The 15,742-nt window shown below is 50.9% G+C and overlaps 1 protein-coding gene across 1 annotated transcript in view; it reads right to left on the reverse strand.

Annotated features, from left to right (window-relative positions):
- LOC130835011 (SWI/SNF-related matrix-associated actin-dependent regulator of chromatin subfamily E member 1-related-like) overlaps positions 1-15,150 on the reverse strand; it is a 29,279-nt gene extending 14,129 nt beyond the window's left edge. The window contains exons 1-5 of the mRNA XM_057706205.1: positions 15,031-15,150; positions 11,136-11,299; positions 7,909-7,988; positions 6,775-6,898; positions 3,933-4,059 (exon numbers count right to left, since the gene is read on the reverse strand). Coding sequence (XP_057562188.1) covers positions 3,933-4,059; positions 6,775-6,898; positions 7,909-7,988; positions 11,136-11,299; positions 15,031-15,058 — 523 coding nt within the window. The 5' untranslated portion in view covers positions 15,059-15,150. The remainder of the gene's footprint in view (positions 1-3,932; positions 4,060-6,774; positions 6,899-7,908; positions 7,989-11,135; positions 11,300-15,030) is intronic.
- Positions 15,151-15,742: the final 592 nt, after the last annotated feature.

The following is a 15,742-nucleotide window of genomic DNA, read 5'->3' on the forward strand; positions in this document are numbered from 1 at the left end:
CTGCACCACGGGTGAGGACACCCCATGCTGCCCTGAGGCCATGTGCCCCTTGGAGGGCAATGTGCCATGGGTGGGGTGGCAGCCCTGAGTCTGAATGTACAATGGGCCCCTGGTGGGCACTGCGGTTGCTAAGGCTTCCAATAAGGATGACAAAGATGGTGAACGAGAAGTGACCTCCATGGGTGAAGGCAGGGTCAGCAGGCAATAAATGGAGTTCGTCTCCGCCTTAGGTCTGCACCCCCACAGGCACACTCTGAAACGAGGATTTTAGTGCAAACAAGGTTTTTTTGGATAGCGATCCCAGGAAATGCTGGTAGAGGAGTGGGGAAGCGGGTCAAGAAGAGGAGAAAGCCAGTACCGTAGCCTGGCTGAGCAGAGGTCACTACGGTCAATAGGGCGCAGTCCCACCAGAAGCCTCTAGGAGGCGCGTGGGATACACCTCAGCATGGCCGGTTGGGGGAGTTGGGGTATCGATCTGCCATTCTTGCCATTCCTGTGTGCACTGGTTTAGGGAGGCTCCGTGTGCCGATTCCTGGCACATCAGGCTTGACGCCAGCTGGGCAATGCCGGGGCCTGCAGTAGGATGCTGTTGGCACATGGGGACGGTAGATGCTACGGGGACATGGGCCCCCTGCGTAACGAGTGTGGTCCCTGCACCAGCAAGCAACAGCAGCACCAGGGGCGTGTTGGAAATGCAGACCCCAGACCTGCTGGGTCAGAACCTGCATTTTAACAAGACTCCTATTCTGAGGGTTGCCTTTTAGTGTTGTTTATGGTTTCTTTTGCTGTGCAAAAGCTTTTAAGTTTCATGAGGTCCCATTTGTTTATTCTTGATTTTATTTCCATGATTCTAGGAGGTGGGTCAAAAAGGATCTTGCTTTGATGTATGTCATAGAGTGTTCTGCCTATGTTTTCCTCTAGGGGTTTTATAGTGTCTGGCCTTACATGTAGGTCTTTAATCCATTTGGAGTTTATTTTTGTGTATGGTGTTAGGAAGTGTTCTAATTTCATTCTTTTACATGTTGCTGTCCAATTTTCCCAGCACCACTTATTGAAGAGGCTGTCTTTTTTCCATTGTATATTCGTGCCTCCTTTGTCAAGGATAAGGTGCCCATATGTGTTTGGGCTTACTTCTGAGTTCTCTATTCTATTCCATTGATCTTCCTTTCTATTTTTGTGCCAGTACCATACTGTCTTGATCACTGTGGCCTTGTAGTATAGTTTGAAGTCAGGAAGCCTGATTCCACCAACTCCATTTTTCCTTCTCAAGATTGCTTTGGCTATTCGGGGTCTTTTGCGTTTTCATACAAATCGTAAGATTTCTTGCTCTAGTTCTGTGAAAAATGCCATTGGTAATTTGATCGGGATTGCATTGAATCTGTAAATTGCTTTGGGTAGTACAGACATTTTCACGATGTTGATTCTTCCAATCCAGGAACATGGTATGTCCCTCCATCTGTTTGTGTCGTCTTTGATTTCTTTCATCAATGTCTTAAAGTTTTCTGCATACAGATCTTTTGCCTCCTTAGGCAGGTTTATTCCTAGGTATTTTATTCTTTTGGTTGCAATGGTGAGTGGGAGAGTTTCCTTAATTTCTCTTTCTGCTCTTCCGTTGTTAGTGTATAGGAATGCAAGAGATTTCTGTGCATTCATTTTGTATCCTGCTACTTTACTAAACTCATCAATTAGTGCTAGCAGTTTTCTGGTAGAGTCTTTAGGGTTTTCTATGTATAATATCATGTCATCTGCACTAAAAGGCAACCCTCAGAATGGGAAAAAATAATTGCCTATGAAACAACGGACAAAGGATTAACCTCCAAAATATACAAGCACTTCATGCAGCTTAATACCAAAAAAGCAAATAACCCAATCAACAAATGGCTGGAAGACCTAAATAGACATTTCTCCAAAGAAGACATACAGATGGCCAACACACACATGAAAAGATGCTCAACATCACTCATCATCAGAGAAATGCAAGTCAAAGCCACAATGAGGTATCACCTCACACCGATCAGAATGGCCATCATCACAACATCTGGAAACAACAAATGTTGGAGAGGGTGTGGAGAAAAGGGAACTCTCCTGCACTGTTGGTGGGACTGTAAGTTGGTACAGCCACTATGGAAAACAATTTGGAGGTTCCTTAAAAAACTACAAATAGAACTACCATATGATCCAGTAATCCCACTCCTGGGCATATACCCAAAGAAAACCATAATCCCAAAAGAAACTTGTACCATCATGTTTATTGCAGCACTATTTACAATAGCCAGGACATGGAAGCAACCTAAATGCCCATCAACAAATGAATGGATACAGAAGATGTGGCATATATACACAATGGAATATTACTCAGCTATAAAAAGGGATGAGATGGAGCTCTATGTAATGAGGTGGAGAGAACTACAATCTGTCATACAGAGTGAAGTAAGTCAGAAAGAGAAAGACAAATATTGTATGCTAACTCACATATACGGAATCTAAAAATGGTACTGATGAACTCAGTGACAAGAACAAGGATGCAGGTGCAGAAAATGGACTGGAGAACTCGAGGTTTGGGAGGGGGTGGGGGGTGAAGGGGAAGCTGAGACGAAGCAAGAGAGTAGCACAGACATATATATACTACCAACTGTAAAATAGATAGCCAGTGGGAAGTTGTTGTATAACAAAGGGAGTCCAACTCGAGGATGGAAGATGCCTTAGAGGACTGGGGCGGGGAGGGTGGGGGGGACTCGAGGTGGGGGGAGTCAAGGAAGGGAGGGAATACGGGGATATGTGTATAAAAACAGATGATTGAACTTGGTGTACCCCCCCAAAAAAATAATAATAATAAATTAAAAAAAAAAAAAAAAAAACAAGACTCCTGGTGACCCAGGGCACTTTCGAGTTTGAGAAGCGGTGAGTTCCATCACTGTGGTTTCCTCTCCTCTTTCTAAGGACTAAATGTAATCACCAGCCCAGCACTACCTGACTGTTCTCTGACATTCCCGAGTAGGAGGGAGTGGGATGCCTCCTCTTAATCAGGTACGAGATGTGTCTCAACCCAGCTAGAAGAGCCACAAAGGGAGACCACAATGCCAGCTGCTTTGTGCGGAACATGGCTCTTCCCCCTCCCCTAGCTTTGCTGAGGTATGTGACAAATTAAAAAATGTGCATACTTATCACCACAATCAAGTTAGTTAACATACCCTTCACTTCACACAGTTGGCTTTTTTTTTTTCAATTTTTATTCATTTATTTTGGCCCTACCGTGTGGCATGTAGGATCTTAGTTCCCCAACCAGGGATTGAACCTGCGCCCCCTTCATTGGAAGCATGGCGTCTTAAGCACTGGACCACCAGGGAAGTCCCTAGTTATCTTTTTTGTACCTGTGGTGAGACCATTTATGATCTACTCTCAATGAATTCAATTCACAATGCGGAAAGGATAGTCTCTTCAATAAATGATGTTGGGAAAACTGGATAATCACAAGCAAAATAATCACATGCAAAAGAATGAAACTGAACACTTATTTTATACCATACACAAAAATGAACGTGAGAAGGATTAAAGACTTAAATGTAGGACCTGAAACTGAAAAAAAAACTCCTAGAAGAAAACATAAAGAAAAAGCTCCTAGACACCAGTCTTGGCAATGGTGCTTTGCATATGACACCCAAAGTGCAGTAACAGAAGCAAAAATAAACAAGTGGGATGACATCAAACTAAAAAGCGAACAGCAAAATGAAAAGGCAGCCTACCAAACGGGAGGAGATACCTGCAAACAGCATATCTGACAAGGGGTTAACATCCATAATATATAAGGATGTGAATGCAGACTGAGGCTGAGATAACAGCATTTTTCAAGTGCGCCTTCTGCTGTCAAACCTCCCATAGCCTCAGGCCTGGGAGGCTGAAGCCGCAGCCCACCCCAGCCAGGCCCCACTCACCGCACAGCGCCTGCACCTTGTGTGCGGCCCGCCTCCGCAGGAAGGCTCGGTAAGCCTTGGAGCTTTGGTAGGCCTGCAGCTCTCGGATGTAGCGCTGCTTGTCCTCATCGGCCTCACAAACGTACCTCTGGAAGAAGGAGCACAGAGATTCTGAGACTCTCCTAATCTGGGGGGGAGGGGCTGGAGAGGGCCTCTTGTCCAAATTGCCTCGGTATTTCTAGGGTGGTCATCCCAAGAAGCTATTGCTCATCTTCTACTTGCATCCCTGCTGGGATGGGACCCTCACGACCTGACAGCAAGTTCATTCCTCGTTTGAATGATGCAGACTGCAGAAAGTTTCCCTTCCAGTCAACTGGACTCTGCTTCCCTGTGGCTTTTACCATTCTGCCAGGTGTGGTCTGATGACTGCAGAGAAGGGTAGCACTGTCAGCTCCCCACCACCTCGAGGGACCTTACACTTCAGTTATCACACAAGCAAACATCAGTGCTTAACTCCGTGCAGAGACAAATCAGACCCAGCCGCGAGCTACCCCATCTGCTACGGTTTCCCTCCGTCAGTAACACCTGCCTCAACTTTCCTCCCCTGGCCAAATCTTACTAATCCTTCAGGATCTATCACAGAACATTTAACTCCTTGAGACTCTTTCTCTGATGCCCACATGTTGACTCGGGGCACTCCCACACTGCTTTAGGTGCTTCCTGGAGACCCCCTGCCCCTGATACAGACCTCCCTCCCAGGCACCCCTCACCCTGGACTATATGTGGTGCACTTTGGGGGTCCTGACCCCCTAGACTGTGAGCTCCTTCAAGGCAGAGACTTGGACTCATCTCCAGCCACACAGGCTGGCAACAGCTGGTGTAACCCAGGGACAACTAGTGTGTGTGTGTGTGTGTGTGTGTGTGTGTGTGTGTGTAGCCAAAGTTCACTCTAAGAATACTTGCCAAGTAATTATTATTCACAGTGATTATTACTTTATGTACCTGGTAATGTGAAATACATTACCATGTTAAGTAAACAACTTTTATAGCATTGATGTATTGAACTGGTCCTAATAAAGAATGGAGCTGACAGTCCCTCAGATGGCCTCTTTCCTCAGGCTTCTGGACACTCTTTCCACCTGGCATGTGGTGTATGGCCTCCATCTCATTCCTGCAGGGACTTGAGTCTCACCAAGGGGACAGCCAACCGTTAGGCAGGGCTTTTAAAAGATTTGAAGGAGCTCCAGGTACGGCAGCTGGGGTGTGGAGACAGTAAAGAATTTCTGAAATTATGAAAATACCTTAGGCTCCCTAAAACCTTGGATCAGAGGTTCTGCCTCTCACTGCCCCATAAGAGCTACCCTATGCTCTGTAATCACTGGGCTTATTTCAAAGCCAATTGTACTTTGCGCTCAGCCCCTCAGACTGGAACGTGAGCAGCTTAAGCCCCTGTAACAGATGGGGACTAACCCTAACCACCCTCGCCCAACTTAACCGGGAAGTTCTGCGTTGGTCTCTTTTACATGTTAGCAGGTGTGTGTCGTGGGAACATTTCTTCCCCACTCCCGATGTTTCCTTCTGTGAGGGGGGCGCTTAATCCTGCTGGCCTCTCCTGCACCACCCTCCCCCTCTTTGGGAGGAGGGGCTTATCTAAGGGTAAATTGGGAGCTAGAACCAGGGATGCTTGGTGGAACCCCACCTCTCTCCTCTCCTGAGACCTGCCTTCAGCAGAGAACCAGGGCCCCAGTCTGCTCTTAGCCAGAGTCAGGGGGAGGTCGTGCCTGGACCAGGACGGCCAGGGCTCTTCCCATTGTGACTGGCTACTGGACCTACTTCCTGAGTGGTTGCAAACCCGAGTAGCAAGGAGAGGAATAGTATTAATTGATACCATGCCCTCAAATCAGGACTTCTCTGAAATAACGGGTTAGCCCAAAAGTTCGTTCGGGTTCTTCCCGTCGGATGTTACGGGAAAACCCGAACAAACTTTTTGGCCAACCCAACAGTTACTTTGAACTAAGGGTTTTCAACAGCAAAAAAAGTTGAAAGTGCAGGGATTTAAAGAAGCTCATCTCTGAGTCTTTGCGTTTGACCCAAAGAAACGACACTCTGGAGGCAGAAGGCTGTTCTGGGAAAAGTATGGGCTCTGAGGTCAGACATACTTAGAAGGAGTTTGGGAGGGCTTCTTGTAGAAGGGGATGCTGAAACAAACACGTCCTGATCAGTGAGACTGGAATGTGGGGGGGTGGGGGGGGTGGCAGAAGTTGACATTGGACATGAATGCCATGGTAAAGGCATGACTGTATCCCCTAAGGTAGTGTTTCTTCCCCTGTGACCCCAGAACACACTTCCATAGGAGGTTAACAGGTGCTATGTGTATAAAGGGCTCCATGGTGGAATTAGTTTGAGAAAGCCTCACAGGAGCGATGACAGGGATTCTCGCGCCGCTAGAATGCTGTGTTCCACCTCTCCTTCCACACCTCATTCCAGGAGAGCACAGACCTCATCTGAAATAGTTTTAAGTGAATAAAATTTTATAAAAATGCTCCAAAAAATTCCTGCAAGGGGAAAAATCTGTTTCACTTGATTTTTACTCCAGAGTTTCCTAACCTTATTGGACAACTTAGCCATGATTCATGGATTCGCCATTCTGCCTGACACAGTTCGGGAGATGGGGGATGCCAAAGCCACAGAGACCAGTAATTGCTTTTAAGGGGTGGGGGGTGAGAGGCACCTCACACCTGCCTCCTGGCAAGTTCCCTCTGGCTCCAGTGTGAAAAGACAGACCAGGAGGGAACAGCCCCTAATCAAGGCTGCAGACAGCTGGGCCCACTCCTCTGCTCACTCCACGCAGAAAAGGACTTACTTGCTTTTCCTCTTGGGGCAGCTGAGCCCACTGCATAGCCAGCATCTTCGTGATTTCCGTGAAAGGCAGCTCTGGGTGCCTGGCCCGCAGCGGGCTCCTCTGCTCACTTAGGAATATCACGTACCTGCACCAGGAATGGAACAAACAGAACAGCTCTGAGCTACTGCCTGGATAGGAGGCCGCAGGGACTGCTGCAGCGACTTCCACGTTCAGGTTTTCATGAAAATAAATAATCATGGATTTGCCCATATTTTTCAATCTAACCAGTGACATGGAGGTGAATTGAAGAGCGGAAAATACTCGCATGGCTGGCTTATCCAGACTGACGGAAGAGTCTAAGAGGGACCCCTGCCCCGCCATGGGAGGGGCATGAAGACTGGGTAGGCAACTCACTCAACCCGCCTGAGCCTCAGTTTCCCCCTCTGTGTAATGGATATAACCCCACCTGTTCATGAGGTTGTTGTGCAGCCCAAATGCTCCAGGTAAAGGCCCTCCCACCCTCCTGATCAGGGATTCCAGTCGACGGACAGGGAGAAAGGCTGTGGGCATTGGGGTGAGACAAACCAGTCTTTGGAACAAAAGCCATATCCACAGGAATTACAGGAACACTGAGAAAAGACCTTCACCCTTAGAAATGTGTGGACCCTGAGGATAAAAGTGAAAAGTGCACAAGCTTCCAGAGGAGCAAGGTGACCCTCAGAGCACTGGGACGCGACTGGCCTGGGGCCTCTCTTCTGCAGCCTGAGATGCCAGGGGACAAGGGACGGGTCTCAGTGCACTGGGGGGTGCATCTTGAGCCTTGATGAAGGTTAACTAGCTCATCCGAGGCCATGGGGCATCCACATCTGCAAGCCTGAAAGGGAAATCAGATCCACTGGCCCCACAGCCACCCCCTTTCCTGTCTGTGACCCAAGCCCAGCTCTCCTTTGAGCATCAGAACCTTATTCCAGCTTAACGAACTAAACAACCCTCCCTCACTCCCTGTGGTGTGAGGCCCCATAATGATCAACAGCCCTGAAAAACAGATAAAGGCTGAGATGGGACAGAGACCACCCAGGCCCAGCACACAGCACAGGCCACAAGGTGAGCCCAAAATATTACCTTAACATCAGTCAGGTAATCTCCCCATCTTACCCTGTCCTAGGAGCACGGGGAACAGGAAGATCCCTCGGAGGCTTCCTTTTCTTGCCTTTAGGCCAGCCGCCTTTCCTTTTCTGAAAAAGTAATACACGGAGGAAAAGCTCGGGATGTCACCAATGATTTACCATATTTGAATCACAGTCTACAATATGGCAACATAAGTGTCCTCATCACGCTTCACCCATGTGGCCTTGGACCTCCTGGCAGCTCTGCAGAGTAGCAGTAATCGTGCCCTGAAGATGAGGGAACGGAGGCTTGGAGGATGTAATCACTGCCCTGGTGTCCCCAGCAGAGGCAGGAGCTGGGGACGTTCCCTCCCATTGTGTTATAACCACATACAGACATTGGGCACAACCAAGAAAGCAACATGAGGTTTCCTGTTGCAACAAGGTTCACGGGGGTGGGGCCCGGCCTCAGCCCTGGGGGTGGGGCATGAGCTTGATGGGTGCTCATCCTGGGTTCCCATCTCAGCTCTGCCACTTACCTGTCATGAGGCCTTAGGCAACTTAGTAACATCCCCATGCCTCCGTTTTGCCACTTGTAAAATGGGGATCAAAAGAGTCTGAACTTTGTGGTTGCAGTGAGGATTAAATGTGGAAATATTCATGTATTTCTTACAACAGAGCCAGGAACCTAGCAGGCTCACTAAATGCAGGCTGCCACAATCGAACGCAGACCCCTCCTGTGGCAGCCAGCTCTCGGGAGGGAGACCCAAGCTGCAGCTCTCTTTTCTGTTCACTGCTTTCTTGGTTCATCAACAGTGCCTGTGCCCTTGCTGCCACTGGGACCCTGTGCCATGCTCGGAAGCTCGAGGGCTGAATAAGATGCAGGCCAGGCCCTAAGCAGCCCAGTCTGATGGAGGAAGTCTGACGCCTGCAAATCATGGCAACAATCGTCACAGGAGGTAACAGTTACAGAATGACAGCCTGGACACCCTTCCACTCAGGGATCAGTTTCAAATTTTCCTGAACCAAACACACATACGTGCCAAAAATGGTGGAGAGTAATCAAAATGTGGCCTTAAAAACCTGTTTCAACTGTTTCAGCTTTCTGGTTTTCAAAACTCCCTCCTAGGCATGCCCATGTTGGCCTCTCCAGGGCCAGGAGACACAAAGTAGGTTAGTGGCCCAGAAGGCTGGCCGGGTGAGGACCTGGCACTGCCACAGCCAGGCCACGTGTGATGGAGACCAAAGGACAGAGGAGGTCAGGGCAGCACCTGGCATGGGGACTTAAGGAATAGGAGTGTAGAGCTTGGGCCAGACGGAGGCAAAGAGCCAGGCTAGTAGCCATGTGTGTTAGGGAAAGAACGCTGCAGAGCACTTAGGAAGGTGCCAGGCATGCTGTAGGTGCACAAGAAATGACACTTTCCCTTGCTCACTTTCACGCTGATCTCTGGAGTCTGAAAGTGAAGGACAAGCCTTTCAGGACCCTGGAGAGCTCCCGGGTCCTGCGGTCCACTCTGATTTCGTGTAATAAAAGCTGAAACCATTTCTACAGTCCAACTCACTGGGAGCCTTCCAACATACACGTTCCTGAATTTGAGTCACATTCTCCACCAAAAGCAAATATTTTAATCCTCCCACACCACAGGAAGACACTCAGAAAGATGAATGACTTGGCCACTGACTTGTGGTGCCAAGTCACACAGCGGCTTCTGTTAGAGCCATGCCTTCTGAGGGAGACCCCACAGCTGCCTGGAGTCACGTGGGATGTGGACCAGGTCACCTCTGTCCTGCATCACAGCAGCCACCTCCTGTCTTCCTGCTCAGCTCCTCTGCTGTAGCACAGAGGGGAAGCTGTTTGTTTGTTTTTAATTGGAGGAAACACATACATTGATATTTATTGTACTTCTCTATATTCTAGTTTTATAAGTCAAACTCAAAATAAAAATGCTTATCATTTTACTGCCATCCTTGGCCCTGTTTTGGTTTCTTTATTAAAAGAAAATCCTTCCTGAGCGTTTTCTTCATTTGCCCAGAAACCATAGTTACAGAGACAAAGGCACTTGAGAAGGCTGCAGGGATGTTTTTCTCTGAAGCTTTTTGTTCTCGCTGAATTTCTCACACAGGATTTATACCAAATTGACTCTGCCCTACATAGAGCCACGTACACAGTGAGCTGATCATTAGCACAGGGTGTTACTACATGCGGAACATTTCCCACACACTCGAGTGCATTAGTTTAAAAGGAGAAGCAGAAGTAGAACACGAATGAGCAAGGAAAGACTGATTTTAAAAAGTGCGGTCAGCAGGAGAGCAGAAAATCAATGGATTGGCAAAATTCAAGGGGGAAAATCCATTTCAATTGGATTCTTGACCAGCACAGACCTTTCGTGTTCAGACTGCAACAGACAGTGAATTTTGGATATTTGGTTTTATACACAGAATTTTCTTTTACAAAGAAAATGTCCGTTGGGAGTCAGCAGGGTGTAGCAGAAGGTAGGAAGGGTTTGAACGACAGATATGGCCTCACTCCCTGGTTCTGCCATGCTGTGAATCTGAGCCCCCTGTTACTTCTGAAGCTCCTGTGACACAACAAAAGGCAGCGCTGGGCTGGGTTTGTAAAGGACAGTCCCGGCACATAGCAGGGCTCAGTGCACGTATGTTCCTTCTCTCATTGATAAGCTGAAAAACTCAAGAACATACCAACGAACAGGATTCTGGAAGGCAACTGAGCAGGTCTCAAAGAGGAAACTATTTTAGTTTATGCAACTAATCACGTCAATCATTTGGGAACCAGATCAAAGTTCAGGTGACGATTATAATCACGGCTGGGAAAAGGATCTTGGCCCCAGTGGTTTTACAATCCACTCCCCCACCAAAGTCCAGGTCCTGGCTATTTTCCCACTCAGCCACACTGTACACCCACTCCACTCCTCACCAGCTACTTTTTCTGCACAGAGAATGAACCCGGGTCATCTTCCAGGAGGGAACTGCTCACCTTACCCCAGAACCTTCACCAGAAACCCCAAGTTTCCTGGAAGAGTTCAGCTCAGGAGCCAAACTCTTTGAGATCAAATCCTGCTCTGCCACCTACTGTGTGGCCCTGGGCAAGGTCCTTGACTTCTTTGTGCCTCACAGGGTTAAGAGGGTTTGAAGAGACAATGCCCAGGAGTGCCAGCCTAGAGCTTGGAGCACGCTAACCTCGCGGGTGTTATCACACACATTACAATGCCGATGCAGCACTTGAGGCCCTCTGTGCCTGGCCTGGACCACACTTGCCTTTGGCTCCTCTGAGTCCTGCTCCTTTGGGTCCCCCGGTTCGGCCAGCACAGTGTGCCGCGTGGGCAGAGACACCAGGTCCCGGCAGCAGGTCTGGATCATGGAGCTCCCGGGTAGTAGGCTGCCTGTCCCATTTGGAGGTGGGAGAAGGAATTCTACGGGCACTAAAACAGGAAGAAATGGCCGCATAAGGTCAGAGACATTGAAATCACCACCACCCCTTGGGTCCGTCCAACACAGGCACTCTGTGATATGACATTTGCATTTTCAAATGCCCACGAGTGACAACAAATGCCTAGAATCTGAGTTGGTGGTCATTTCTCCGGGCACAAATGGTAACAAAAGGGGAGGTGCTGCACAGAAACAAGTCGCTCCCCTGTGAGCAGGACAACTGAGCTGGCCCTCAAGCCCTGTGCTGTGGAACCTGCCTCACGGACCCTTGCCCAGCGGAGCGTCACAGTTAGAAGTGTGGGCCCTGGACCCAGACCGTCGGTGTTCAGCCCCCAGGTCCCATGAGCTAGTTTCACACCATCGGCAACACACTTCACTTGTGGGGACCATGGCTTCCTCTTCACAACGTGAGGGCAACCTTCAGACCAGCTTCACAGAGTTGTTGAAAGGCCTATTCACACCACAGGTATTTACAGGAGCCTGCTGTATGCTGCGCATGGCAGACAACAGCGCGTAGAACAGACAGATATCCAGTCCCCCTGGAGTTTACATTCTGAGGGTGGGGGATTAAACTAAAACTTGTAGGGTCCTCAGAGCAGCACACGGCCCTCAGTACACTCTCAGTGATGTCACTGTTATTTTAGTAGCATTTTAAATTGGTGCATATACAGAAATCTATCCTTTGAGAATGTTCTCTGTGGTCAAGTTATCCCCTGATCCCCTGTGAAGGAGGCAGATTTGTAATTATGATCCCATTTTACAGACGGGAGAGAGGTGGGAATGGGACACTGCATAGCTCAGATCTATTAGGTGTATGCATGACCTACACACACGCACGCACGCACGAACCTAACTGTAGGTGGGGAAACTGAGGTGCCCGGAAGCAGAGTGATTCCAGAGAGAAGCCTAGAATCACACAGGTGGGAAAAGTCAGGTGACGTCTTGAACCCAGGTCTCCTGGCTGCCAGCCCAGGGGTCTATCCTCCTCCTCCAGCCTGTACCCCACCCCCCATGGTTCCTCACACAGAGGGGAAGGTAAAAACTTTCAAGTTACCATGCTCAAGAGCGGCCCCGTCAGTATCCCGTTAAGTACTACTTAACAACCACAATGCAGGAAACGTCCCCTGCCAAACAGTTCCATACGCTGTCTTGTCTGAGAGTGAGGAAGGACAGGAAGGAATCCACTGACTTCCCTCTCAGCTTCCTGGAAAGGGGAAATCTGGCAAATAGTGATGACAAAACCCAGCATTCTGGAATTTTCTTTGGCTTGTATCCACACAGCCAAGCTAGGTCCAGGCCTTGTAATCCATCACTAGGACTGTTCTTGTTTTTTCAGATGGTATTTCTGTTGTGAATCATAACTCCTCGGTATGGCTCAGAATTGGGACGGGGGTGTACCCATGAGTGATGGTAAGGGGTAGACAGCGCCCCTCCCCGGTTTTCTAGCACTGAGTTCCCTCCCTGGAGGCTACCAGTTAGGGGGCTCGTCATGTGCCCTTCCTGAACTAGTCTGTGCATTTACAAACACTTCCGTCCCTCACGCTATGGCAAACTAGTTGCACGGCACTTAACTTACTTCTTTCGTTGACTATGTCTTTGAGTTCTTTCTGCACCAGCCCATTTTGAGCTGCTGCATTTCTGGTAAAGGGGGCGAGGAATTCCACTGTGTGGATGGGCCACAGAGCAGTTAGCGGCCCCTAGTAACTGATGCAGGTTACTCGTGGTCTTGCACACACAGCATTTCATGCATGCAGTGGGCTCTCTAGAAATTAGGTTGCTAGGTCAAAGGGCACGTGTGTTTGCAACTCAGATGGACCCTGGCTGGCACATACCCCTCCACGGGCTGGACCCGTTTCAAGACCACCAGCAGTGTAGGACTCGGCTTCCTCCCGGGAATCCCTGCTTCTGGGCCCACAGGCAAGAATCCCATCACCTCCGTCTCTGCTCACATCCCTCTGTGACTTCAGCATGAAGTCCAGGCCCCCTAGCCTGGTATTTGAAGCTCCAGGAGGCCGAGTCTGAATGTCTCATCCAGGTGCACACTCATCCAACAGACATAACTGACTCCGAAAGGTGGTGATGAAAATGTATGATAATCAGACCCTTTATGCATATTATTGTTTAATCTTCTGCATGACTCATTACCATGGCGATATCCACAGATGGAGAAAGAAGTTCAGAGAGGTCAGTGACCTTCCCAAGTGTCCACAGCAGGGCAGGGCAGATGGGACCCTCCATCATGGGTTGCCTACTCTTTCCACCTCCCAAGCCATCTCACCGACAAGCAGAGATCCTCTCCCATCCAGTACAGCCGGACTTCAGATCCCCTGATCCCACCTGGCCCAGCCCCAATCTCCCCTGCCTTGCCCCCACCCTTTCCCAAGGATCCAGGAACAGCAGGAAGGAGTCCGTTGGGGGACAGCTCTCAGGTGATTCATTCATTCAGTGAACAGAAATTAGGACCAGGGTCAGAAAGAGTGTCAGACCACAGGCAGTGGCTGCAAAAACAGCAGTAGCTGACAATGCAGCCTGCAGGGAGCTCTAGGTCAATACCAAGTCCCAGTTCCTTGGAGGGCAAAAGCCATGGTGCTTGCTCTGCCTAATGCTAAGACGCTGGAATATTCTTTGACTTGCTCTAGCTCTTCAATCCAGAGACAAGTGGTGCCTGCCCTGGGGCCCTGGCCTGCCCACTGGCTGGACAGTGCAGTGGTCATCCCTATGACTCAGCCAAAACATCTGGCCTCAGAGCCACCTACTAGATACATCATCTCTGTTCCTCAGTTTTCTCAGCTGTAAGATGGGGCTCCTAAGAGGCCGCATGGTTACTACAGTGCCTGGCACCCAGGAAGCAGGCTATAGCCAAGAAGTGCTAGTATTCTGACGTCGTCAAAGTCTGCATTGGAACATGAGAATACAGTCTTCAGAGCTCAACTTGAGGCTCGAATGCCACCTGCCCGCCGGTGACAGAAACACATTCGCCAGGAGCAAATTACAGGATTTTCACTAAATTATCATACAGGGTCGGGAAACAGGATTTTCTGCCTAAAGGGAAGGTTCTGGATGGACACCTGAATCCTTCCAGCGTCAGTTTCAACATCTGCACGGCACACGCTGAAGCTCTAACACCCACTGACCTGGGCTCCAATCCTGGTTTCTGCCCTACCGAGCCAAGGGGCTGCGTTCAAATCACTGAAAGCCCCCCGTTTCTCACTGTGGAGCACACGGCCCGCCCCCGGGTCGCCAGGGCGGTACACGGGACAGGTGAGTGCACGTTCCTTGAGCCGAGCGCGCGGCCCGAGCCCCGCACAAATCGCGACAGCTCTTCAGACTACAGTCGTCCGCCCCAGCAGCGGCCGGGATCGCGGGCGGGTTCCGGAGCCACGGCCGCCTCTCTTCCAGCCCTGGCGGCCGCGGGCGGCGCCGGAGCCACTGTCGCGCGGCGCAGGGGCCCGGGGAGGAGGTCACCGGCGAGGGGGCGCGGGGGGGACAGACGGGCCCCTGCGCCGGAGGACGCGCGGGGAGCAGCCCGGGCCGGCGCAGGCCCGAGTCACGTGCCAGGGCCTGGGCACCGCCCCGGGCATCCACACCCGCGCCACGGGGCTGAGCTGCACCGGGACGCGCCCACCCCGTCCCGAGGACGACCCCCCACCCCCACTCCCACCCCCACCCCCGGGGAGCGGGGCGCGCGCGACAGAGGGGAGGGGCCGCGAGTCCAGCCACTGACCCGCAGCCTGGCCGCCGTCCCGCTGCATGTCGCCCTCCCGCCGGCGCCGCCGCCCCGTGCCCGCCGCTCGGGCTCGGCCCACCCGGTGCGCCCGCCCAGCGCCTGCCGCTCCGCCCCGCGCCCTCGGCTCCGTTTCCGCCCCGCCCCGCACGTCGCTCCCCACGCAGCCGCTCGTCCGCGTGGGGCCGCCGAGGCGAGGGCGGGCGCGCGGGTCGAGAGTCCCAGCCGCGCGCGGAGCTCCGGGCTCCAGGCTTTCGGAGTAGCCGGGGGTCTGGGCGGGGCCAGAGCGGGCGGGGCGGGGGCAGGGCAGGACAAGCCCCGCCCCGCGCCCCAACCTCGGTTTCGGCGCGGCGGGTCCCTCCGCCCGCCCCCTCGGTTACATAAGTGCCCCTATTTAAACGTCTCAGTATTTTCAAGTCGCACAAGGGTGCAAATTACTTAGCACCGTGGCGACATTAGAAAATTCAGAGCAGCCAACCCCTCTCCCGGAATCCCGAACCTCAAAGCCAACCACGTGTAAACCCATTGGAGTACATCCGTTACGTTAAAAAAATTTCAAAATACACTTTCAAAGATAATTCTAAACATTTAGAGATAGCCATGCGCTCCACCCCGCCTTCCAGCCGCAACGCTTCCACGTTCGCGCATCTCCTTCCGGTTTGTGGCAGGTGACCCGAAGGCAGTCATGGGCTCCACACCCCAACTGTGGGTA

This window comes from Hippopotamus amphibius, chromosome 13 (assembly GCF_030028045.1).
Source record: "Hippopotamus amphibius kiboko isolate mHipAmp2 chromosome 13, mHipAmp2.hap2, whole genome shotgun sequence".
NCBI classification, from domain to species: Eukaryota; Metazoa; Chordata; class Mammalia; order Artiodactyla; family Hippopotamidae; genus Hippopotamus; species Hippopotamus amphibius.